The 27199-nt window shown below is 46.3% G+C and overlaps 1 protein-coding gene across 2 annotated transcripts in view; it reads left to right on the top strand.

Annotated features, from left to right (window-relative positions):
* Positions 1 to 27199, top strand: part of LOC310797544 (proline-rich protein 5-like) — a 98001-nt gene that overhangs the window by 58515 nt on the left and 12287 nt on the right. For both annotated transcript variants that reach the window (XM_083659927.1, XM_083659926.1), the window contains exons 6-7: positions 14217 to 14308; positions 21221 to 21361. In XM_083659927.1, coding sequence (XP_083516053.1) covers positions 14217 to 14308; positions 21221 to 21361 — 233 coding nt within the window. The remainder of the gene's footprint in view (positions 1 to 14216; positions 14309 to 21220; positions 21362 to 27199) is intronic.

Genomic DNA, 27199 nt, shown 5'->3' with positions numbered 1-27199 from the left:
TTTCTAAATATATCTGAACCGTTTGGTTTGAACAAGTAAAACTATTTTTATTAGCATTTTACGAAATGTCTATGGGAAAATAAATGGTGGATGAAAATCTCTGGTATAGTGCTGAAGCAGGAAGTGACGTTCCACTTTGGCTCTATAGTTCACTTAATAAACACCACATGGGCAATAGTGAGTAAGTGAACGAACGAACCATTTCAAACTGGCTCTTGCCAATCAAGCTTCAATGAGCACCTCTGCATACTACACTGATGCCAAAGCAGCGTTTTTTTGTTTTTGTTTTTTTCAAATTTCAAATTCTTTTATAGAACAGAACACAAAACAAAACAGACAAACAGGCTCAGACACAGGAAAAGGGAAAAAAGAAAGAAAATAACCTACAAAAATCACCAACATTCAATATTGCAACACGGTGCTACATAAGGTGCTTATGCACTTGTAAGAGATGTACACGGAATCCCGTAAAAGGGGTATAAGAGGAATCAACTGGGTGAGTCACCCATCGGCCCTAACCTCATCGAGGTAGGCTAGAAACGGCTTCCAGATAACTAGACATTTTCCAAGTCAGTTGGTTCTCAGGGACCTGAGTCTCTCAATCCGTATAACACAGATCATATCCATCAACCACAGTTGAAAAGAGGGTGAAGAAGGGGACTTCCACTCCTTTAAAATTAGTTTTTTGCAACAGTTGTCCCCAGTGTCAAATACTGTTGCACAGCTGTAGGGAAGTTCAGAGCGGACTCCGAACAGCAGAAGATGGCCAGTTCTACCTCCGGTTGAAGGGTTATTTTGTAGGGCTTAGAGTACCAGTCAAAGGGCCCTATCTTCGTACAGGCGATATCCCCTATTAGCGCTTGCGCACCTATTTGCGCATGCCTTACCGCAGGCAAGATAACAGTCCGCCTTGCGTATTTGTCCAGGTGGAATGACGAGTTTTGCACCCCCGCCCAGCAGCAAAGAAACACATCGCCACCTCACGGGAGCATCATTGTAATGATTTATACAGAAATGTAACTGTTTAAAAGTGATATAATTGTCTGGTAGACGTGACCTCCCTGATTTCTAAGTTAAAACAGCCCCGAAATATGTTGGGGATGCAATTCTCGGCGGGGATGCGGAAACGTTCACGGCACGTATGTCGCAGGTGCAAATTAGAGCCGTGCCAAAATCATCTGCGCCCCAAAATGCCTACTCAAACGGGATTTGGGCGGTCTTAAAGGATGGCTTTACCGTGGTGAATATGAAGATTTATTAAATCTAACGCACCTATGGAGTTGGAATCCGTTGAAATTTTTTGAATCGGTTGTTCATAGCCTGATAAATCAAAGAAAATACACTCTATGGGGTGGCGTGGGGTGGGGGGGGAGGGGCGGGTGCGGGGTGCCGAAATCCTCCACTTCCCACAATGCACTGGGCTCGTGGTTTTCTAAGTCCACGCCCACCCCTCAGGCATTTGGCTGATATCAAACTCCAGTAGGTGGCGGTAATGCACATATATATGTTTGCCAACCCCCATAAAACTCAAAGAAGAAGAAGAAGAAGGCATCGCCATAAAACAATAGCAGAAGAAGAAGAAGAAGAAGGCATTTTGCTTGGATAGCTAACAATAGCATAGCTACTGAACGGCTACATTACCAAGCTCGCTTCGATCTTGGTTTTTTCAGTCGCCATTTCAAAGAGGAGGACTATACCTGTAAGATCCACACTGCTAAGGAGTAAAATAAAAATGGATCAAGGCTTGATATCATAATCCAACGTGAATTCAGCTGGGTTCCTCCAGAACGAGACTGGCTCAGCTTGTTTCAAGGGGGCTGTTAGCGGTGTCTGCTAACCATGGACTGTAATATCTGCTAACGTTAAGACATATGTTGTTATATTGGCGTTTGTGGCGTTGTGGCTTTTAGTCAATATTGGACAGTATGGCCCCTATCGTTGCATCGGCGTAGTTTCTACGGCGAGCGCCTGGCGCAGCGCTGATCAGTGGGCGTGGACCAGCGCACTTGATATCTTGGTGTTGGCGCTACACGCAGCCTAAAGCATTACAACCACGCCTTTTAAGCGTAAAATTCTGCACCGTCTGCTCATTGGATAAGTGCAATAAACGAATCACATGCTTGCCTTTTAAGCTCTAATTCCAGTGGTCCAGTAAAACCAGACAAAGCCAAGCGCTCTGCTCCCCCCCCCCTCCCTTCATCCCGTCTGTCTGTCTCCATATATAGGCTATTATTCCATATTATTATGCTTCTCAAACCAATCTAACTGCAGTTTAAATACTGCAAGCATGTAAATACGCTACACTATAGCAAGATCAAAGTGAAAAGACTGTTCTAAACGCATCAGCTAGAAAAATATAGCCTATCCCTATATGATGAGATTAATTAGATTGGTGAAAGTTAGTCCAGAAAGATATCGTTTTCTCTCCCCTGCTGCAGGTAGGATGATGCACATAAATATACCCTACATTATGTAAAGTCATTGCATAAATGTGTTTTTATTGTAAAACTAAAATGTGAAGTAGAGCCAATTTATTGGAGCGGACATCACAGTAGGACATGACAGTAGAAGCGCGTTACACTGTCACTTATCTAAATCACGTTAAATCGACGAGGGATATATATAGCCCCAATATGACATATATGTTTCACATAGGGTGGTGTTTTCATTTCGATGTTTTATTTGGTCCAATATTGAAATGTTCTACAATTGCAGGTTGTGTTACCATTACACATTATTTAGATCTACCTTTATATCTATTTCGGCTCATTTGGTTGCTATTTAGTAGCGAAATGGAGTAGCACAATGCATGCTGGGACCTTTCACAGGCAGTGAACTTACAACTTCTTTTTCCTATGGGACGTGTGTTGTGTCTGTCTGAGCGAGGGAGTCAGAGAGAGAGAGTCGTATTGTGCCTGTCAGACTGAGGAGAGAGAGGGAGTGACACAGAGAAGGGTGACAGGGGAGAGGCAGAGGAGCGCCCCGCTCAACTGGCGCACTGAATAGGCCTGGTTTTCAAAAGCGCAAAGCGCTAAATTTACGCCAGTTGGGAAGATATCATTAGGCCGGCATTTAAGGCCGAAACGCCCATTCTCGCCCATTCAGGGAGTGCGCCACGCCCATTCAGCGTAAAGCGCATTTACCAGCCTAAAGCCATGTTGATATCTTCCCGAGACAGGCGCAAGGCACGTTTTTTAGCGCCGAAGGCCCGTTTTAGCGCCGAAGGCCTGTGGGAGAATAGGGGCCTATATGCCTTCTTGCGATGCAGTTGGCTGTATTAACCGTACCTCAAAGAAGGGTGGTTTCCGCTTTTTTCGGTGAGTGAATGAAAAGTGGTCACTGCTAACATTTGACCATTGGACTGTAAATAGCGTTTTCCATAGCCATCTGTGCTAATAATGCTAGCCTATTGTCTAACTCTCCTTTCCACACACACTGAATATACCGAAATGCTAGACTTGATCATGGACAAACGGCCGCACTCATAACGTTAAGGTGTGTTTGACCTAACGATAATATAAATATGAACGTTAATGCACTCCTAGTACTGTACTGACATCAGGTGACAAGCTGAAATGTCAATTATTCTAGCTAGCAAATCTAGGTACATTTCAGACTTTAACGTAGTGTCCAGTCTTGTCTGAGGTGACTGCAAGTGAACTATATTTTTCAATCCTGTCTTTGAATAAAAGTTGTACATTGTGTTATACTTGAAAACCATGTCTCTGCTCCCTTTTTTGTGTTGACAATTAAACAAATCTGTATGGTTTATCTGTTGGCATTAAACCGTGGTATTTCCTTGGGTGATATTCCATATTTGCCATTAGACCTTGTACAAAAGGCTGTCTATCAGCGCCGTTGACCAAGGATGCGGATCAGGTACGCGCTGGGGATTGGAGCGGGCACACGCTGTAGCGGGCACGCGCAGGAGAGGTGAAGTGCGGGCGGACAGAGAGAGAAGGAAGCGAGTGAGGAGGAGCATGGTTCATGTCCGCGGTGCAGAGACTGATCCCAGTTAGTACTGTGTGCGTGCGTCCCTGAGACCTGTAAGTCATGTCACTGTTTAAGTTGTCAGTTCATTTCAGTTAATGTAAAGCATAAGTTTGTATTTATGTAGGAGATTTAGTTACTTTATAAGGATGCATGAGGGATTCCGCTCCTAGTGCACGTGGCTGTTGATTGAATGATTGATGGAATGCCATACTCCGTGCCTATGTCGGGTGCATCGTGGAGACTAAGAATATGACTAAGATTATATTAGAACCAGATGTTTGCCCTGTATTAGTGATTGTTATTTGCCATAATATGTGAACATATAATAGGATTATGTCAGTATATAGTGTATATACTGTGTGGATATGTGTATAAATGATGCTATAGGCATTGTGGTGGATTAGTTTAGTATTGTAATTATAGTAATGCATATATATATTTTATTTCTTTACAGAACCACCTACACATGTAAACTACGCCCATGTCCTTCAATTGCTCTGTCAAGTAAAGTCGTAAAAGAAGAAAAGTTGTCTGCTTCCGTGTTTTAACTGACACACCTGGAGTGAAGTTTAAAATCAAATCAGAACCAGCAAGATATATTATCATACAGTCCTTTATTTATAGCCTCAGCAACATTAAATAATGATTGGATTTATATAGCGCTTTTCTAGACACCCAAAGCGCTTCACAGGAATCATTATTCATTCACACCATTCGTACCAGTGGTGGTAAGCTACGGGTGATGTAGCCACAGCTGCCCTGGGGAAGACTGACGGAAGCGTGGCAGCCATTTCGCGCCTACGGCCCCTCCGACCACCACCAACATTCATAGACATTCATACCCATTCATACGAGGCAATGAGGGTTAAGTGTCTTGCCCAAGGACACAACGACAACAGCTGGGAGGGAGCGGGATTCGAACCGCCAACCCTTGAGTCATTGGCCGACCTGCTCTACCTCCCGAGCTAGTGCCGTCCCGTCGTTAGGTCATTGAGGTCCTTCGAGCCGGATCTTAAGCTTTACTCCAGGATAAGGATGGAACAATACAGTAGTGGAGCCCGACCGAGGAGGGTTAGATATCCACCACGTCAGCTGGATGATTATGAGGTTGATTATCCCAGACGTAGACAACAAACTACACGTCCTTCTAAAACAGTGCAGTATGAGTATGGGCGAGAAGAGGATGAGTACCAACGGCTAGAGGGAGCAGCCAAGATGACCTCTTTCACCCCTCATCAGACCACCCCTTACTCACCTTGGTGTGACGGAGAGGATGAAGATCGGTATAGCTCACATGCCGTTAACAAGGAGCTAGAAATGATACGGGAGGAAAATACACAGCTTCGCCAATCTCAGCTAGGCATGCATAGAGACTTTGAGGAGCTCCACTCACTCAGAGATGACATGAAGATGCTTGTGCAGACCGTATGCAGCCTTAAGGAAGCACAGCCAGCTGCAGCTAGTCATGCCCCCACAAGGCCTCCTAGCCAACAGACAGTTCCAGGTGAATGGCCCAAACCCCGTCCTCCGCCCATCCACTTCATGTCCACAGCAGAAGAGGAAGAGGAGGAGGAGTGGCCTGAACCACCACCACCAGCCTGGCTAGAGCCAGAAGGGCAGTCACAAAGGAGCGTGACCAACCTCCTGGAAAAGGTGATGCAAGAGATCCAGGAAATCAAGCTCAATACCACCTCCCATGTTGTGTCCCAGAGCAGACCAACTGCCATGAGAGCTATGTCTCCTTACAATGATGCTCCGCCACAGGTAGGCTTACCACATATGGAGCCAGTGTATGAGGAGCCTCGCCATCATTTCCCACAGTCCAGCTCCACACCAATTCAGCGCTATTCAACCACGCGGACCCATATGCCTGCAGCACCTCGGGCCCCCCCTCAACCAGCAATCTCCAGACGAGATCCACCTGCACAACGGCCTAGACCAGGAGAGCTGTCATACGGACAGTTTGACAGTGAGCCCGCCTGAGCAGAGTTGGTCTATAGGGGACCCCGACCTACTATACCGGACTTCAGCCGACGAGATCCAAGCCAGTTCGCCCGCTTGAAGATCGCTCTGGAGAACTTGTTGCCAGATGACCTAACAGAGCTCTTCAAGTACCAGGTCCTAACTGATCACCTCAAGCTAGAGGAGGCATGTCTGGTAGCGGATTCATACCTCCACTCTAACACTCCGTATTCAGACACCATGGCAGCTCTAAATGAAAGGTTTGGGCAGCCACATCATGTCGCACTGAAGAAGATAGCCAGTGTCATGGATGCACCTGATGTTCGCCGCAGTGACACTGCTGCCTTTGAGAGGTTTGCCTTACAAGTCCAGTCGTTGGTGGGAATGCTGAAGACCCTAGGTCCCGAAGGTGAGAGTGAGCTGAGATGTGGATCTCATGTAGCACGCCTACTCAGTAAGCTGCCCCCGGAGATGAGGGCAGACTTTCGGCGGTGTATGTTCCGTGGCCCAGGATCCACATACACACTTCAGGACTTCTACGAATGTCTTCAGTATGAGTCTTGGTGTCACGACTTTGATGGCCAGCTGCCTAGCAAAGGGCAGAAAGAGAATCAAAGAGGGAGGTCAGAGGGCCATCCTGGAAGGCGCACAACATCCATTCTACATGGAGCCAAAGAGGCCTATGGGAAAGGGGCTACATCCTCTGCCGCTCCGGAGAAGAGACACACTAGAGCAAAGGCATATTGTCCATACTGCGACAATGACGCACATTACCTCAACCAGTGCTCAGCCATCCAGAGGCTCACCAAGGCCCAAGTCAGTGAATGGATCCGGTCCAACAACAAGTGTTGGCGCTGCGGAAGGTCCCACCAGGCGGCACAGTGCACTCTCAAGAAGCTCTGTGGCATCTGTCAAGGCAAACACTTGGAAGTCCTTCATGAGGTCAACAGCCGAGCACCTAAAGAGGAGCCAACAGAGAAGAGTTGCCTCGTCAGACCAGCCACAGAGGTACTCTACCTAGATCGACCAACTGACTGCAACCGCGTGCTGCTGAAGGTCATCAGAGTGACCCTGTATCATGGTAAGCGCCACCTGGATACCTACGCTATATTAGATGACGGGTCTGAGCGTACAATGCTCCTTGCAGCTGCGGCAGAGAAGCTTGGACTGGAGGGCACGCCAGAAGACCTTGCCCTCAGAACCATCCGCCAGGACGTTCAACTTCTTCATGGGGCCACAGTATCCTTCTGCGTCTCACCTGCCTCACAGCCCAAGAGAAGTTTCCGCATCAGTGGAGCCTTCACAGCAGCTCACCTGGGATTAGCGGATCATTCTTATCCAGTAGCGAGTCTCCAGAGGAGGTATAAGCACCTTGCAGGTCTCCCCCTACAGCAGTTTGAGAACGCCAGCCCACTTGTCCTCATTGGTGCGGACCATCCACATCTGATCACCCCCATTGAGCCAGTGCGGTTGGGCCCTCCAGGTGGGCCAGCCGCCATCCCAACTAGGCTAGGGTGGACTCTACAGGGCCCGGCACGGATAGTGGAGCAGCAACTACAACCGCAGCAGTGCCTTTTTACGTCCACGATCTCTTCCAACACAGAGCTCTTCCGCAACGTTGAAAAGCTATGGCAACTCGACGCCCTGCCATACAGGAAGGAGAAAGTGGTGACCAGGTCAAGACAGGACCAAGAGGCGATCAACCTGCTTGAAGCGAAGACTACACGGGTGGAGATGGACGGAGTACTCCGCTATGCCACACCACTGCTCCGTAAGAAAGATATGCCCCACTTCCAGGCTCCTAAAGAGGCAGTCATGCCAAGCCTTCGGAGTACAGAGAGGCGGTTGGCTAAGGATCCTGAGCGGAGCACCGCTTACAACACGGAGATAAATAAGTTAGTTCAAGCAGGCTCCGTGCTCAAGCTCGAACCCAGTGTGCTCACCAAAGATGGGGAATCGTGGTTCATCCCGCACCACATGGTGAGCCATAATGGGAAGAACCGCGTTGTCTTCAATTGTTCATACCTGTTCAAAGGCCTGAACCTGAATGAGTCCCTCCTACCTGGACCGACCCTTGGTGCCTCACTCCTGGGGGTACTGCTACGCTTCAGAGAACATCCCGTCGCGATCAGCAGTGACATCAAGGGGATGTTTCATCAGGTCCGCCTACTACCTGAAGACAAGCCCCTACTGCGGTTCGTGTGGCGCGACATGCAAAGAGAAGACCCTCCAGACATCTTTGAGTGGCAGGTGCTGCCATTCGGCACTACTTGCAGTCCATGCTGTGCGATCTATGCCTTGCAGAAGCATGCCTTGGACCACAGTGAGCCTGGAGACAATGTTCAGTCCTCAGTGGAGAGAAGTTTCTATGTGGACAACTGTCTCCAGAGCCTGCCAACACCAGCGGAGGCCCGACAGCTTGTGGACCGTCTACGGGCCGTCCTAGCCTCAGGCGGATTTGAGCTGCGCCAGTGGGCCAGCAATGTTGCCAGTGTCGTCAATCACCTCCCGAAGGAAGCCAGATCAGACAGCTTGGATCTCTGGCTCACCCAAGCAAGAGAAGATGCTCCTGAATCAACCCTCGGGCTCAGTTGGCATTTCCAGTCAGACACCTTTGCGTACAAGCATCGACCAGTGGAGTACGAAGTGCCAACTATGCGTAACGTGTACAAGGTGCTAGCAAGCCAGTACGACCCTCTTGGGTTCATCTTGCCGTACACAACCCGAGCTAAGGTGCTAGTCCAGCGTCTTTGGGACAAAAAGAGGGAATGGGACGACCCTCTTCTCCCACAGGAGCTTCTAGATGTTTGGAACGAGTGGGTAGGAGAGCTACAGGTTCTATCATCCATCAGTCTACCTAGATGCTACACCCCTGAAGACGTCAACTGTGCCAGTGTCACACGTGAGGTTCACATATTCTGTGATGCCTCCGAAAAGGCGTATGGGGCTGTGGCATACCTACGAACGGAGGACACTCAGGGAAAGATCTACCTGGCGTTCCTCATGGCAAGATCACGAGTAGCACCCAAACGCCTGCTGTCCATGCCGAGGCTGGAGCTGTGTGCAGCTGTGGTAGGAGCCCAGATCGCCACGGTGATCCAACAGGAGCTCACACTGAAGATCAGTCAAGTCACCCTGTGGACAGACTCCACGACTGTGTTGATGTGGCTGCAGTCTGAGTCTTGCCGCTATAAGGTCTTTGTCGGCACAAGGGTGGCTGAGATCCAAGAGCTTACAGACCTCCGTGCATGGCGCTATGTGGATTCAGCGAGAAATGTGGCAGACGACATCACAAGAGGAAAGACCCTGAGACAGCTTGCAGAGCCCAATAGGTGGAGCCAGGGTCCGCCATTCCTTCTCCAAGCACCAGACAAGTGGCCAGTGAAACCGACTGCTTCAGCCGAAGAGGAGGTATTGGAACTCCGTAAGTTAGCCTTCTGCGGAGTTACATCCACCGTGACAGAGCCACAAATTCCAGATGTGGAGAAGTGCAACACCTGGAGGGAGCTCCTTGATGTTTCGGCACGGGCGCTCCACGGGGCGGCAGACCAGCACAGCAGTCCTACAGCTGCCGACTACCAGAAACTTCCAGGGAGCCCAAAAGGACTGCTTCCCAGATGAGCTGCGCCTCTTGAGAGCCGGTAAGTCGGTCCTATCTAGTAGCCGTTTACTTACCTTGGCCCCGGAGTTCGATGAGTCAAGCGAGCTCATCCGAGTCGGCGGGAGACTACGCAGATCTGAAGACCTGGACCATGCCACCCTGCATCCCATCGTCCTAGATCCCAGTCATCCTGCCATCAAACTGCTGATACAGGACTATGACAGTCGTCTGCACCATCCTGGCCCTGAGCGGGTGTTTGCGGAAATGCGGCGCACATTCTGGATACTCAGAGGGCGCGAGGCTATCCGTTGCCATCAGCACACCTGTGAAGAGTGTCATCGATGGAAGTCCAGACCTACGATCCCCAAGATGGCCGATCTACCAGCTGCTCGCCTGCGCCTCTTCAAGCCAGCCTTTCACTCCACTGGTATGGACTGTTTCGGGCCATTCCAGGTCAAGGTGGGGCGGCGTCTCGAGAAGAGATGGGGGATAATATTTAAGTGCCTTACCACCCGGGCTGTGCATTTAGACCTCCTGACCCACATCGACGCCGACTCCTTTCTGATGGCCCTGAGGAGGTTTACCGCCCGCAGAGGGACTCCTGCTCAGTTGTTCTCGGATCAAGGGATGAATTTCAGAGGAGCAGAGAAGGAGCTACGAGAGGCCTTTGCGGCACTGTCCCCTGAGTTGCAACAGAGCCTTGCTAAGGTGAAGATAGCCTTTCACTTCAACCCACCTGCAGCTCCACACTTCGGAGGAGTCTGGGAGAGGGAGATCCGTTCGGTGAAGCAGGCACTCTACACCACCGTAGGTGCTCAACCACAGGCTGAAGAGGTGCTCAGGACGGTGCTCATTGAAGTGGAGGGCCTGTTGAACTCCAAACCCTTGGGTTATGTCTCGTCTAGTGTTGCAGATCTCGACCCTGTGACCCCAAGCCTTCTGTTGATGGGGCGGCTCGATGTCTCCCTGCCTCAGGTGGTCTACTCAGATACGGAGCTCCTCAGCAGACGCAGGTGGAGACACTCTCAAATCCTGACGGACCACTTCTGGTCAAGCTTCATAAGACACTACCTACTTGGGTTGCAAGTCCGCCAGAAGTGGCGGACTGATCAGAGACAATCTCACCGATGACAAGGTCGTCATGATGGTAGATCCCCAGCTACCAAGGTCACTTTGGCCTATCGGACGAGTGGTTAAAGTGCACCCCAGTGCAGATGGTCATGTGAGATCCGCTGATGTGAGGATAAAGGATAAGATCTACACCCGACCGGTGGCCCGCATGGTTGTCCTCCCAGCTATACCAGACGATGCAGACCATCCTTCCAACCCAGCCCCTCCCGGAGTGAGTGGCCTTCCCTAAGAGCAAATAGCTACCGCTATTTGGGGGCGGCTGTACAAAAGGTTGTCTATCAGCGCCGTTGACCAAGGATGCGGATCAGGTACGCGCTGGGGATTGGAGCGGGCACGCGCTGTAGCGGGCACGCGCAGGAGAGGTGAAGTGCGGGCGGACAGAGAGAGAAGGAAGCGAGTGAGGAGGAGCATGGTTCATGTCCGCGGTGCAGAGACTGATCCCAGTTAGTACTGTGTGCGTGCGTCCCTGAGACCTGTAAGTCATGTCACTGTTTAAGTTGTCAGTTCATTTCAGTTAATGTAAAGCATAAGTTTGTATTCATGTAGGAGATTTAGTTACTTTATAAGGATGCGTGAGGGATTCCGCTCCTAGTGCACGTGGCTGTTGATTGAATGATTGATGGAATGCCATACTCCGTGCCTATGTCGGGTGCATCGTGGAGACTAAGAATATGACTAAGATTATATTAGAACCAGATGTTTGCCCTGTATTAGTGATTGTTATTTGCCATAATATGTGTACATATAATAGGATTATGTCAGTATATAGTGTATATACTGTGTGGATATGTGTATAAATGATGCTATAGGCATTGTGGTGGATTAGTTTAGTATTGTAATTATAGTAATGCATATATATATTTTATTTCTTTACAGAACCACCTACACATGTAAACTACGCCCATGTCCTTCAATTGCTCAGTCAAGTAAAGTCGTAAAAGAAGAAAAGTTGTCTGCTTCTGTGTTTTAACTGACACACCTGGAGTGAAGTTTAAAATCAAATCAGAACCAGCAAGATATATTATCATACAGTCCTTTATTTATAGCCTCAGCAACAGACCTGTTCAAATCTGCATTTTCTACAAATTGGGCTAAATTTGTAATGGTAAATCAAAGCCACATGTGAGCACAAGTACTTTTATTAAAACACAAACCAAAATAAAATGCAAAGAGAGGTTTCCTTCTCTAACTATTGGTGCTTTCACAGAATATTTACACAATGAGATTTTTTATAAATAATCATCGATAACGTGGATAAAGACTTCGATGACGGTGATGACATCTGCTGCTGCTGGACAAGAGACCGAAGACCAGTCCACCTGAAGGAGATCCACAAGGCCTTCCAGCATGACAGTGCCAACATCACCCAAGATAAACGTTGCTGTAGGAGTGCAAATAAAGTAATGCTTCAGGGATTGACATGAAAAAGTAACATAGGGGTGGCTATACATTGTTGTCTCACAGTAGCTAATATCTGGCCATAATTCTGCAATTGCCCACTATATGCTTATATGCTTAGTACGTTATAATAGCGATAACAGATACATCTTTGGTTCAACTTTTTTATTGTAATTTCGTGTAAAATTAGTCTCTAAAACCTAACGATCTATGGTCCAAAACTTTCATGCAAACTTACACACCTTACACAGTGACTTCTTCAAGAAGAAATTGGCCTCTCGCTGTAGCAGAGCGATCCATCGGCAGCGGCACGATGCAAAATGTGTCCCCGCACGGTGAGCCTCGGGGCCCCGGCCTCTGGTTCGTCTCCGGCGGCCTGTTCAACTGCCTCTCCTTACATACAATTCCGCAATTCCTCTGCACTGTAGTCTGGCTCATATGGCGTTAAGTAGCCCTGAATGTCAGAGTTTATTAGCACACTTTGGAAATCGTCTTCATCCATATCAAACTCTTCAATTTCACCAGAAATATTTCTTCCAGCCATGGTTCTTTGCAAGAAGCTAGGGGAGCTAACGTTAGCTAGCCTATGCTATGCGGTGGAAAAAAATGGCTGCCTTTTGTTTTGGTTCAGAAGCTGTGAAGGGGCGTGGAGGACCTCTAGAGGCGGAACCATGGCGGCACACCCTCACAAGACTTGTAGTTTAAAGCTGCTCATCTTCCGCAAGTGTGGTACACCGCTCTGACGCGGTCGTGATGTAAAACGGGTCAGAGTGGTGTACTAAATATGTGAGAGATAAGGGAGATCAGCCAGGAGGGTTGAGTGAGGGGAGGTAAAGGCTGCTTATCTAATCCAACTACTGACATTGTAATGACACAAATATGGTTGAAAATCAGGAAAGCCGGCCTTTAACTACCATAATTATTCACAGGCGTGGCCAGGCAATGCTGGGCATTACGTCAGTCAAAACCAATCAGATTCCCATCTCGCAATGGCTGTGCATGCGAGGCATGCAATATGCTGTAATTCTCTCCATGCGTAATAGAGTGTACTGACTTGTGCGAGGACAGAGAGAGATGGAGAGAGCTTATTGACAGATCGTCTGTGGTGCTAACGACCTATGTCCATTGTCCAACAAGTTTTCTCAATTCATTTCCCTCTTTGCGATGTGATAAAAGTCTCTCAGTGAGTTATAGTTGATTGCCTCACTGAATTATCTGCTAATACCCAATTTTAGCAGCATAATTTGATGTCCTGGCGTGGCAAGGCTGTGCGTAATGACATATCCAAAAGGAATTTTACTTTGCACTGCGCTGCGCTGCACGTAGATTATGTTGCCCTCCCAGCGCAGCGAGGTATTTAGCGCATGAGAGGTCCTTTTCAAAGCTCTTAGCGCAAAGTAATTGCGTGCTGCTGACGATAGGATAATGCCATCTATCCCCACATTTTAGCGCTGAAATGCCTGCTTTGGCATGTGGCATGCCTATGCCCAGTACAATTATAACAGACATGCGCTTGTGCCCGCTCCCAATTTGCATTGCGCACGGCGTTAAACGAGCACAAACGCTAAATTAGCGCTTTTGGGAAGGTAGGGCCCAAACACCTTAGTCCAGAATCCCGTCAGTGAAGGGCAGGACCAGAACGCATGAGACAGAGTGCCCTCCGACACCTGACACCTGTCACACAGCGGAGAGACAGAAGGGAAGATCCTGTGCAACCTGTGCTCAGAATAGTGAAGACGATGGGTGACTTTAAATTGGATCAGCTGGTGTCTACTGTTAACTGAGCAGAGTTGCACCACAGACAGACTCCTATCCCATATAATGTCAGATAACTCAATGCCAAGTTCCTCCTGCCATCCTTCTCTAATCCTCTCAGTAGAGGCCATGGTGCAGTTGTCAAACAAACATACAAATCTAGAAATCAGATGCTTGGAGTGAGGAAGGCTCAGCAAAACATTGAAAAAAACATGCTCATTCATATGAATCTTGGATCGAACATAGTTCCTGATTTGCGGCAAAGCAGCGTTCCTCTTCAGCAAAATCACATTATATTGTCTTGTATCAACCCACTCATGGTAACTTCCTGGTTCCCTGATTATTGGTTGATCGTCGTCCTTGTTGCGCACTATAGGTCAGAAGCTGCTGGACTCTCTGGCTGAGACATGGGACTTCTTCTTCTGTGATGTTCTGTCAATGCTACAGGCCATCTTCTACCCTGTACAGGTAAACACACACACGCGCACGCACGCACACACACACACACACACACACACACACACACACACACACACACACACACACACACACACACACACACACACACACACACACACACATTAGCCTACTCTTCTTACACATGGCTAGTGTGTACAGTGGGTTTTTGGGTTAGGTGCAAGTGTGTTTCTGAGTTTAAATGTCTGTACAGTACGTATGTGTTGCTTACATGTGTGAGTCAGGGATTCCGTTAGCCGGTAATTACCGGCTTTTAGCCGATATTTGTTGCCGTGGGCCGGCAAATTACTGTAAAAGGTCGCCAGCGGTTGGAAATGTGCCAAATAAATAAATTCCTTATATAAAATAGTCTAATATTGTGTGACCTATAGCCAGTGATGTTGCCATAAGCTACAACTTAAATATAGACTTAAATATATTATATATTCTCGCCACGCTGTTATGTTGAGTGTTTCGTGAAAAAGGGAAAAAATACAGCAGACGCTCTTTAACTGTAACGCGCCATGCAAAAGCCACACCTGCAGCATCCCGCGGCAGACAGCGCTTTGGCTTGACACAAGAGACCACAAGAGACCGAAATGTCAACGCAGACATCCCTTGGCCAGTTATTTTTATGTAACGATGGTCCTAAACAGCCATGAGAAGCTGCCTCAGCGAGGAAAAGTTGGGTTGATAAGAATCGCAAGTTGGCTTCAGCTTTGCACATGTAGCGGAGCGCTTATCAGTGAAGACACTGCTGCGGGCGTATTGCGAGAAAAGCAGCGACAGAGAGGTTCTCTGACATGTTGTAAAGCTTATTATTATGTCCATTAATTTCGCCTACTAATGTCAACATCATTTCAGCATAAATAGCCTACTAAATAACCTCAGTTGATTTGCCATTTAAGGAGGAGTATTGAGCAGCTTTCATTTATTTGTCTGAACGACTTTATGGAGCATCATCTCAAAGCTCACAACACGCAACAAGGGATTTCGTTCTCGTGTAGGCCTAGGCTACAAGTAACACGGCTAATATTCTTATCTTTGCCCTTCAGTTTAAAGTAAAGCAAATATTCTCATGTTGTGAAGTAGGCTATAAGTCCATTCTGAATGCGAGTTGGATGCCCGCGTGTCAACCAGCTGCAGCCGGATTTTAATAGCCTCGTCATCGTGGTCAATAGACCCGCTTCAGAAAATATAGGCTACTTTTAAAGGTTTGACTGACTGCACGTCTCATCTCTGGCTTGCCGCAGGTAGGGAACTGGTTCTTAATTTAGATTATTTTTCAAGTCATTTAATTTCACCTTCTTGGATGCAAAGAGACATTAGGCCCGCCAGTGTCTTTCTTTAGTCTTAATTAAACAGGAATATGACAAACTGTTCAATTCACAAAGTTTGTGAAGAGTTCATTCACTACAATAAAATACATTTGGTGAACGATTGGATAATAGCTTTTGTTTTTTGTGTTTTATTGTTTAATCGTAATGGGCCTGCAAACCCGAACTGAATTAATTAATTAAATAAGGAGTGGCATGTGCCTCGCTCCCTTTGCACTGCAAGCGCAGACCGCAGTGAATAGTTAGATCATTATTTTTGAAATAAATGCCAACAAAAATGATTTGAAATTAAGATTTTATTTGCTAAAAAAATATAATAATATAATTAAGCAATATAGCATGAGAGCTAGTGTGTTGTGACAAATATATCCCGCTGATCAGTTGTTATCCCACGAGGCCGCAGGCCGAGTGGGATAACAACTGATCAGCGGGATATATGCCACAACACACGCTGCTCGAGTGCTATATTGCTTTTATAAAACGGTTTCCAAGTATGATAATATAAATATAATAATAATACTATAAGTCCGACTGGCATGGTATTCTGATAGAGTCAGTTGAAACACTACTGTAAGGCGGGACCTCTAGCAAGAAGATAGACGTGCGGGTGATTTGATTGGATCGTTCTGGAGACTGAAGTTGACATTGGCCAATCCTGGCGCTTGCTGAGAAGCTGAGAGCTTTCTGGAAAGCCCGACAGGCAGCTCGAGCGCAGCGCTGCATTCTCAGCGCTTGCTGAGAAGCTGAGTGCTTTCTGCAAAGCCCGACACCAACTAACGTTACGGGGTTAAATGCGGGGTTAAATGCGGGGTTAACAGCCTTTTTTTTTGCAAAGAAGACATTAGCCCGCATTTATTCTTGTAAAAAACATAATTTTCTGCGAAGTATTAGTAAAGTTATAAGCGAAGATCGATTCACAAGGATCTGACAGCTGTCTCCGCCATTTGTTTTTTTTGAGGTAACCAAAGGCTTTTAGTAAGAGAGTTGCCATGGCAACCAATAACCCATGGCCATGGGTTATTGGAGTGGGTTATTGGATTTATACAATGGCTGTGAACCAATCAGATTGCTTGATTTGAGAGAGCCGTTTTATAATTAAGCAATATAGCACGAGAGCAAGTGTGTTGTGGTGAATATATCCCGCTGATAAGCTGTTATCCCACTCGGCCTGCGGCCTCGTGGGATAACAGCTTATCAGCGGGATATATTCCACAACACACGCTGCTCGAGTGCTATATTGCTTTTATAAAACGGTTTCCAAGTATAATAATATAATAATAATAATAATATAAGTCCGACTGCCATTTTATTCTGATAGATTCAGTTGAAACACTACTGTAAGGCGGGACCTCTAGCAAGAAGATAGACGTGCGGGTGATTTGATTGGATCGTTCTGGAGACTGAAGTCGACATTGGCCAATCCTGGCGCTTGCTGAGAGCTTTTTGCAAAGGCCGACACCAGAGCCGTATGCCGACACCAAGTAACGTTACGTCTTATTTAGAAATGCGGGGTTAAGAGTGAGGGCGCGCGAGAGAGGGGTTAAGACATTAGCCCGCGTCTATTCTTGTACAAAACATCATTTTCTGCGAAGTATTAGTAAAGTTATAAGCGAAGATCGATTCACAAGGATCTGAAAACTGTCTCCGCCATTTTGTTTTTGAGGTAACCAAAGCCTAAGAGAGTTGCGCCATCATGCGTCTGGCTGCAAGCGAGTAGCTTTTTGTTTTGACACTGCTGTAAGGCGGGACCTCTAGCAAGAAGATAGACGTGCGGGTGATTTGATTGGATCGTTCTGGAGACTGAAGTTGACATTGGCCAATCCTGGCGCTTGCCGTTTTATAATATATATTATAAAACGGCTCTCTCAAATCAAGCAATCTGATTGGTTCACAGCCATTGTATAATTCCAGTAACCGAGTTCAATAACCCATGGCCATGGGTTATTGGTTGCCATGGCAACTCTCTTACTAAAAGGCAGCGCTGCGCTCGAGCCAAACAGCTTTCTCCTGATCTGCTGTATGGAGGGTCACTAGTCCTTCAAGTCTTGTACAATGAGTCATTATGGACGCATGATGGCGCAACTCTCTTACTAAAAGTACCTCAAAAACAAAATGGCGGAGACAGCTTTCAGATCCTTGTGAATCGATCTTCGCTTATAACTTTACTAATACTTCGCAGAAAATGATGTTTTGTACAAGAATAGACGCGGGCTAATGTCTTAACCCCTCTCTCGCGCGCCCTCACTCTTAACCCCGCATTTCTAAATAAGACGTAACGTTACTTGGTGTCGGCATACGGCTCTGGTGTCGGGCTTTGCGAAAAGCTCTCAGCAAGCGCCAGGATTGGCCAATGTCGACTTCAGTCTCCAGAACGATCCAATCAAATCACCCGCACGTCTATCTTCTTGCTAGAGGTCCCGCCTTACAGTAGTGTTTCAACTGACTCAGAATGACTCAGAATACCATGCCAGTCGGACTTATAGTATTATTATTATTATATTATTATACTTGGAAACCGTTTTATAAAAGCAATATAGCACTCGAGCTGCGTGGTGTTGTGGAATATATCCCGCTGATAAGCTGTTATAACAGCTTATCAGCGGGATATATTCTCCACAACACACTTGCTCTCATGCTATATTGCTTAAATATACGGTATATATAATATATTTAAAGTGAAACTAACCCCCAAAACACTTTTTTTCAGCATTTAACCAATATATATGACTTTATGGGTGATGTGTGAAGAATGCTGGTCAAAATTTCCACATTTGAGAGCAAACTGTTGCCATTCTACCATTTGTATCATTTTTCAGCAGCATAACTGGCATAAGCGCCCTCTATGGGTGGAACACTGCTTTTTTTTGCCCTCAAATGAATGGGAGATTTGGTACAACCTGACGTCACGTTGTCCTCAAAGACTATGGGATTTCAAGATAGTTACTCCCCTACTCCCCCTGTACCCTTCCGGCTCCTCACAACTCCAAGCCTATTCCCATGATGTCACTTGACCTGTTAATCACCTGTTAATTGATTACAATCACCTGTTATTTTCCTACCAACTCCTATGTAACACAATACTATCAATAAACGCCACTATAATCATAAAAGGAAGGACATGGCATTGTGTTGCTGTAAATCATTCCCAACCTTTTTCATACTAAGGAGCCCTATGATGAGATTTGGTCTCTCAGATGCAAATCTGATTTTTTTTATGTAGCCTAGATATGATTTTGTCCAGAATTCCATATATCGTCGCTGTCGTTCCAGGACCTCGAATTTCCAAAACAGCAACTTTTCAGGAAGTAAAAAAACCTGTTTGCTCTTAACACATTGAGTGCCACAGCGCTTCAGTAAAATTGTCTGGAGCCTGTGCCAGATTCACTTCCATTCAGTTGAAAACAGCTATAGAATTTTTTCTATTATGGCTATATTAACGGGGCTGGACTTTAATGAAACATTGAACACTCCTGCTTCTTCCAAAGAAGAAATTTTGTTTCTAGACAGTTCCATTATGAAATGACAGCCTCTCAAAAAAGTGCACTTTCAAGGGTTTTCTGTCGTTTTTTTTTACTTTCCAAGATACAGTCCCTTTTATGAATACCTTTTGCACTCTAATTTCGAGCACATTCACTGACTCTGGCTGGTGTTTTCTGATGTGGTGGCGTGTGGTGTGGTTTGTGGTTTCTGTGCAGCCTGTGTGTGCCACACACCCCTCCCCCCCCCCCCCCCCCCCCCCCTCCCCCTCTCCACCTCTGAGCTGCGGGCTCCTCCCCACACGCACAGAGTTTGTTTTTTCGACTCCGTTTTTGCCCCGGACAGATCCCAGCGCCCATCAAGGAAATGATGCGCGCTGGCAAACGCGACTGAACGAAAAGGCTTGGCCGTTCGGCTTCGGATGCTGGCTTTCTAGGAAATCGTGTGGAGATAGATAGAAGCATAAGAGCTCAGTTGTGAGCGCGGATGCAGCCGAGCCCACTCTCCGCTGTAGACAGAGCAATATATACGGCTCTGGCAGAAAGCATGCATCGGTTTCCACGGCTTTCTCCGCTGTCTCCTGTACAAAGTAAAGGATCTGAGGTGGGTGGAGCAGCTCCTGTGACGATGTTTAAGGTGGCGCCGTGTGATCCCTTGAAGGGATTCATGCTCACTGGCTAGGTACGACCTTAAACAGCAGAATTATGGAATAATATGAATTATGATTTTAGGACGTCCACAGACGTCCTTGGCACTCCTCGTTACTTTTTTTTAGGACGTCCACAGACGTCCTTGGCACTCAATGTGTTAAAATACTGAACCAAACGTCGTCAAAGTTGGCACATGTCTTAATTATAGTTAGTTTCCCGCTGAATGTGTCATTACTTTATTAATATCTTACCTGGATAAGCTCAAATGATGTTGTTTATATTATCAGTCCGAGTTGGAAGCACTCTCTCCCGGCCAGTCAGGCGGGAGAGAGTCGTATGCTCATGCACGAGCCCTAAGCTCCGGGCCGCACGCAGCAGCAGCAGCAGCCCTCCTCGGCTCTCATGCCCGAGGCGGGGGCTTGGGCATGGGGTGAGAACAGTCTGACATTTCCGCAAACAAATCTCATCGCAGTTTAGCGCACATGTAAAATATAAAGCTATACTACGACGTGACAACGTGACAAAGCTGCGCTAAACACATCGGCTACTATAATATATTTCCCTGCATCTCATACTGAGATTAGATCGGTATTGAGTTTGGACAGACTGAATGGGCCGAGGAGGAGGAGGTGGGAGCTCTGCAGCTCTGCCCTGCGCTGCGCCCGAGAGGAAAAATCAGAGGTGCAGTAACTTTTTAACAAGAATCACGAAAAGCCCCCAAACGAAAATTAAAAACGGATTTCATGGCGCGGTATATCGCAAGTTGGACCAGGGAATGACGTGGAGAAATCTCGCATTGTGATTACATGAGCGTGAGAGCGGGGCGTTTGTCCTCATTATTGTGCTGTGCTCTCGCGTCACTAGTCTCTCCTAACGTAGTTAGACATGCCGCCGCACACATACATGGGAGAAAAATAATTAAATTTCTAGTTCGCCACTGAATGGCCAAATTGATATAACTTTCAACCATTTTGAGCAACGCTGTTTCCATACAGGCCACCAGCGTTGGCTAGTTGTTGTTGATATTTATAAAGATATTGCAGCTCTCATATAAATTATTTTCGAGGCGGTGGGCAAACTGTAATGGCGCCGATTTCCGGAAAAAATTCCTGAGCTGAGCACAGCCAAAGAGTATAATATAGACAAGAGTATATATCATTTCTTGGTTTTTCCCATAGGTTTTTTCAAATCACCGTTTTGTTACATATCTGGGGGGTAAGTCCCCCTTTAAGAAATAATGACATCTATCTTTTTTCAATACATTTTGACTGGGCCGGTAAATATTCTATAAGGCCGGAATTCTGGAATGTTGCTGGCTCCATTGGCCATTTAGAAATCCTAACAGAATCAGTGTGTGTGTGTGTGTGTGTGTGTGTGTGTGTGTGTGTCTGTGTGCGTGTGTGTGTGCGCGTGTGTGTTTGTGTGTGTGTGTGTGTGTGTGTGGTTGTGTGCACGCTCAGGGTAAGGAGCCGTCCGTGCGTCAGTTGGCTCTGCTGCACTTCAGGAACATCATCACCCTCAACCTGAAACTGGACGAGGCGCTGTCCCGCCCCCGAGCCCGAGTGCCACCCTCTATCATACAGATGCTGCTATTACTACAGGTGCACACATGCACACGCACACACACACACGCACGCACGCACGCACGCACGCACACACACACACACACACACACACACACACATCCATGACTGATGTGGGGTGATGGAAGATGTTAAATGACAACAGATGGAGACTGGAGAGAGAGAGAGAGAGAGAGAGAGAGAGAGAACAGCAGCAGAGAGAGATAGAGTGAGAGTGAGGGAGAGAGACAGGACAGCAGAGAGAGAGTGAGCGTGAGAGCGAGACAGAGAGGACAGCAGAGCAGAGTGATGGACAGAGGGAGTGAGAGAGACAGAGAAGACAGCAGAGAGAGAGAGGACAGCTGAGAGACAGAGGGCAGCAGAGTGAGAGAGAGAGAGAGACAGAGAGAGGACAGCAGAGTGAGAGAGAGACAGAGAGGACAGCAGAGTGAGAGAGAGACAGAGGACAGCAGAGTGAGAGAGAGACAGAGGACAGCAGAGTGAGAGAGAGAAACAGAGAGTGGACAGCAGAGCAGAGAGTTCCCCAAACTTTGGAGTAGCCAGTCAGATTGAAAAAGTAGCCGGCTCATGTTCACGGCGTTTGTTCCGGTGGTCCTTTTCCCAATTAATAAACAAACCTCAAATATGTATCCATGAGTGTGACAATTGAAATAATACAAATAAACATTCTTATAAAGGCCCAATGCTCAATTTAATTATAAATAAAACATTATCCATATTGCAAAACACAAACAGGCAATGTATATTTTTAAGAACAAAGAAAATACTAATAACTGTATGTTTGATAGAGGACCACAAAAAAATGTCCTCGCCACCAGAGGGCCAGATTTTGCTGAGGGTTGGGGGCCGAACGGCGCTGGTGCGGAAAAATTTGGGGCATTTGAAGTCAGGTTTAGAGGAATAACTCATTTTAAATTAACAGTTGTGATGTCATTATTCAGTCTTAAACACCAATATTTGATCATTTTCTCACTCACTCCTATGTCACCACTTGCTCTCCCTGCAGGGCTTGAAATTAACTTTTTTGTCCACCTGCCAATATGGCTGCTAGATTTTTAAGTTACCAGCCAATTAGAAGCTCCACTGGCCAAAATGTTTTTCTTGAAATAAACCAGAATATGAGTGGGTTAATTTAAGCATAAGTATCAGTAAGTGGCCCGGGATTCTCAAAGCCTGTGTTGAGGGTCACACGAACAAAAATGCACTCTTGAAGCTAAATAAATCCAAAACCAACAAGTTAATTATTTAAATTGTTTACTTCAATGTAGAACAGTCATTTCTTACACATGAGATTACTTTTAGCCTTTTAGTCATAAAGATTATTGAAAGATATTCCATATTCCAGACTGAAATGCTATAACAGAAGTGGAGTATTGGCCAGAATGACATGAACATTTGGACACTTATTCAGCGCGTATCTTGTATGTTGCATTCAGGTGCACTGAGAGAGGAGGCCAGTATGCGGAGAAATCGTCGGCTACTGGGGCTTGGGGAACTCCCTGAGCAGAGTGAGAGAGAGAGACACAGAGAGAACAGCAGAGCACAAGAAAGAGAGGACAGCAGAGTGAGAGAGAGAAAGAGACAGAGGACAGCAGAGTGAGAGAGAGACAGAGGACAGCAGAGTGAGAGAGAGAGACACAGAGAGAACAGCAGAGTGTAACAGAGAGAGGACAGCAGAGTGAGAGAGAGACAGAGGACAGCAGAGTGAGAGAGAGACACAGAGAGAACAGCAGAGTGTAAGAGAGAGAGGACAGCAGAGTGAGAGAGAGAAAGAAGGCTCTTTCACACCGGCCTTGAAAGCCGAAAAATGCACGGAAAATAGGATTTGCGCCTCCGATGTGAAAGTCGTGAACGCGCTTTGGTGGACAATTGTTTTACGCCTTTTGTCCCGCGACGGGAGGTAGTAACAGCGCCGGGTTACCTGGCAACCCGCCTCCATTTGAAAGCGTCGTCGCAGCAAGCCGGAAAAGGTGCGAATGGTCAGCTCATTCATAAAAAGATTACAGGGGAAATCACCTCATGTATCAAGAAAGTGCAGGAGTGAAAGTAAAAAAAGTAGCCTATACAATCATGAATGCAGGGACACCAGGAGGAATGCTCCGTGCGGTTAGGCTTTATGCTCAAACGATGTTGACATTAGTAGGTACAATTAACGGATATAATAAGCTTCAGAGGACTATAGCTGTCTGTGGTGAGTTGGTCTGAGGATATTCCCTCTCAAAATCAGCTCTGTGCATTCCCTTACAAAAACTACTAACGTTAAGTAGTCATGTGCATTTATAGCCTATACTATTCCCCCGACGAACGTTATGCAGACTGCAGCTGTTTGATATGCGGGCGGTCGCCTTTCAATCCGGGAGCAGGGGATTTCACTTGAAAGTACACTGCAGCACGGGAATGTGGCCCTGCTGCTTGGCTCTGTGTGAAAGCAATTTCTGTGGCGAGGGTGCGGTGTTTGCGGGACTCCTAAACTGCAATTTTTGCGCGATCTGTGTGTGAAAGAGCCAGAGACAGAGGACAGCAGAGTGAGAGAGAGAGACAGAGGACAGCAGAGTGAGAGAGAGAGACAGAGAGAGGACAACAGAGTGAGAGAGAGACATAGAGGACATCAGAGTGAGAGACAGAGAAAGGACAGCAGAGTGAGAGAGAGAGAAAGGACAGCAGAGTGAGAGAGGTTGAACAGTCTAAAACAGTGGAAGAGTTTTTTCTCACCGAGGGATCTCAGAAGAAGTCATCTCAGTGTGAATTCAGAGCACGGCCGACTTCCCATGACCACTCACTACCCTACACCGTGTGTGTGTGTGTGTGTGTGTGTGTGTGTGTGTGTGTGTGTGTGTGTGTGTGTGTGTTCTCGTTAGTGACTGTCTGTGTGAGTGATCTATGCCGCCTCAGGAACAGAAAACCCCAGGAAGTGGTGAATTCTGAGTGCAGCTTTAGAGAACTCACTAGGATTTATTTTTTATTTTTACAGTTATTATTCGAATTGCTGCTAGGTTCATGTTCAGAGTTTGGGTCTGGATTAAAATAATACAGTTTTTGAATAAAGTTAGGCAATGAGGATGTCGCCTCATTCAGCGAGTAAACGCCAGACGTGTTAACCATGGAAACATAAGCATAATCCTAACTTTTAGACACATTTTTCACTTTTAAATCTGTCAATTTCATCTGAAAGACATTGAGAAAAAATATTTTATTTAAGAGAGATGGTTTAAAAAAATAGCTTACCTTGTTATTCTATGTGTTTTATTATAATTATAAAAACAAGTTTTGACATTCAAAAAGTCCCCCCCCCCAAAAAAAACAAACAAACAAACAAACAAACAAACAAACAAACAAACAAACAAACAAACAAACAAACAAACAAGAGTCTTGAAATATTCGGACCAATGTGGTAATAATGTAACCATAAATCACCCTGAGATGTATTGTTCTGTGGAGGGTCCATGCAGTAATGTAGGGCAGTGGTTCTCAAATGGGGGTCCGGGGACCCCCAGGGGTCCGTGGCACTTTGCCAGGGGGTCCGGGAAAAGTTTTCAGGGAAATAAAAAAAAAACTTTTGTGTGTGCAAAAGCTTCATAGTTCAACGAAAATATTGTATGCTTTAAATCTAAAATGGTTTATGGATTACGTCCTATCAATTTAAAAGTCAAGCACGTTACCGTGGAAACAATTAAGCTTAGCCCAAAATCACAAATCAGAATGAGGGGGTCCCCGGTATATTTTCTATCTTGTAAGGGGTCCTTGGCTGAAAAACATTTGAGAACCTCTGATGTAGGGTACATTATATTTATGTATTGTCCGCTATTTATTTATTTATTTTGGGGGGGGGCTTGGTAGATCATGTTGAGCTGTGGTTGATTTAAAAGTAGCTCGCAAGGCAAAAAAGTGTGGGCTGCTTTAGATAATTGTCAGTCACCTCCTGTCAGGCAAATGTCAGCATGGAGCAGTGAAGTAAACAATCCACCAGGAACATGTGGATGAATTTGGGGTCTGTGTTCTCATCACCTGTTGACCAATAGGCCAAACTGGATATGTTCCTTTAAGGTTGGGCATTTAGTGTTGAGACAAAGTTCCCTGAGATTTGGTTCAGGGAATGAATGCAAGCCTGCTGAATGAGTGTGTGTGTGTGTGTGTGTGTGTGTGTGTGTGTGTGTGTGTGTGTGTGTGTGTGTGTGTGTGTGTGTGTGTGTGTGTGTGTGTGTGTGTGTGTGTGTGTGTGTGTGTGTGTGTGTGTGTGTGTGTGTGTGTGTGTGTGTGTGTGTGTGTGTGTGTGTGTGTGTGTCTGTGTGTGTCTGTGCGTGCGTGCGTGTGCGTTCCAGAGTGTGTTGTCATGACTCATTGACCCAAATCTGCTGCTTCCAGACACATAGAGAGGGAGGGCGAGACAGAAAGACGGACAAAGGTAGAGAGAAAAATAGACACAGAAAGAGAAATAAAAATGTCACTACTTCCCTCTTTGAGCCTCTGGGTATCAATGAGTGTGCAGGGAGAGTTTAATAGATCTATTTATTTTTGCCCACAATAGGTCATCAAATAAATAACTAAAGTAGAGAAAGGGCTATAATGAGAGAGAGGAGATCAGAGAGATCAGAGCAGGACAGCTACGAAAAGAGGTGTGTTTCAGAGAGAGAGAGAAATCCATTCCAGCGATGAATGTTCATTGTTTTTTGCTGTTTTTTGTTGTTTAATCTGTAAGTAATTTTGTCCCTTTCATTCTGTTTAGAGGCTGTGACGCCAATTCACTCAAGTCTGTTCCACTCATGTGCTGCGCTGCGGTTTCCATGCTTTGGTTCAGTGATTCAGAGTATTGAAATTTGATTGATCTTTAGGCTCTTATTTAAAGATGATGGAGTGAGGTCTGGGCCCTGTATGTAGAGATAGACGCTCAGAGAGCAAATTCGGTAGGCTATTCAAGAACATTTGCAAAGTGACGCAAATTCAACCCTACTTTAAAAATAATGTTAAACTCCTGAATTATTTAAGAGGCCCTTAACACATTGAGTGCCACAGCGCTTCAGTAAAATTGTCTGGAGCCTGTGCCAGATTCACTTCCATTCAGTTGAAAACAGCTATAGAATTTTTTCTATTAGGGCTATATTGACAGGGCTGGACTCTAATGAAACATTGGACACTCCTGCTTCTTCCAAAGAAGAAATTTTGTTTCTAGACAGTTCCATTATGAAATGACAGCCTCTGAAAGAAGAGCACTTTTCAAGATAAAGTCACTTTTATGAATACTTTTTGCACTCTAATTTCAAGCACATTCACTGACTCTGGCTGGTGTTTTCTGATGTGGTGGCGTGGTGTGGTTCTGTGCAGCCTGCATGCCCCACCCCCCTCTCCCCCCCTGAGCTGCGGGCTCCTCCCCACACGCACACAGTCTGTTTTCGCTTCCTCCGTTTTTGCCCCGGGTGGATCCCAGCGCAACAAGGAAATGGCAAACGGGAGTTACGGGACTGAAGGAAAAGGTTTGGCCGTTCGGCTTCGGGTGCTGCCTTTCTGTCAGGGAATCGTGTGGAGAAACTATATGCAGACAGATAGACAGAAGCAGAAGAGCTCAGTTGTGGGCGCGGATGCAGCCAACTGTCAGCTGCAGACAGAGCAATCTATATGGCTCTGGCTGCAGCATGCATCGGTTTCCCCTTTGATCACGGCTTTTTCCGCTTTCTCCTGCACAAAGTAAAGGATCTGAGGTGGGTGGCGCAGCTCCCGTGTAGATGTTTAAGGTGGCGCCGTGTGATCCCTTGAAGGGATTCATGCTCACTGGCTGGGTACGACCTTAAACAGCAGAATTATGGAATAATATGAATTATGATTTTAGGACGTCCACAGACGTCCTTGGCACTCCTCGTTACT

Source organism: Poromitra crassiceps, assembly GCF_964638095.1.
Source record: "Poromitra crassiceps genome assembly, chromosome: 2".
Lineage (NCBI taxonomy): Eukaryota > Metazoa > Chordata > Actinopteri > Beryciformes > Melamphaidae > Poromitra > Poromitra crassiceps.
Note: the sequence above shows the minus strand (reverse complement) of the source record. Positions and strands in the feature narration are given on the sequence as shown.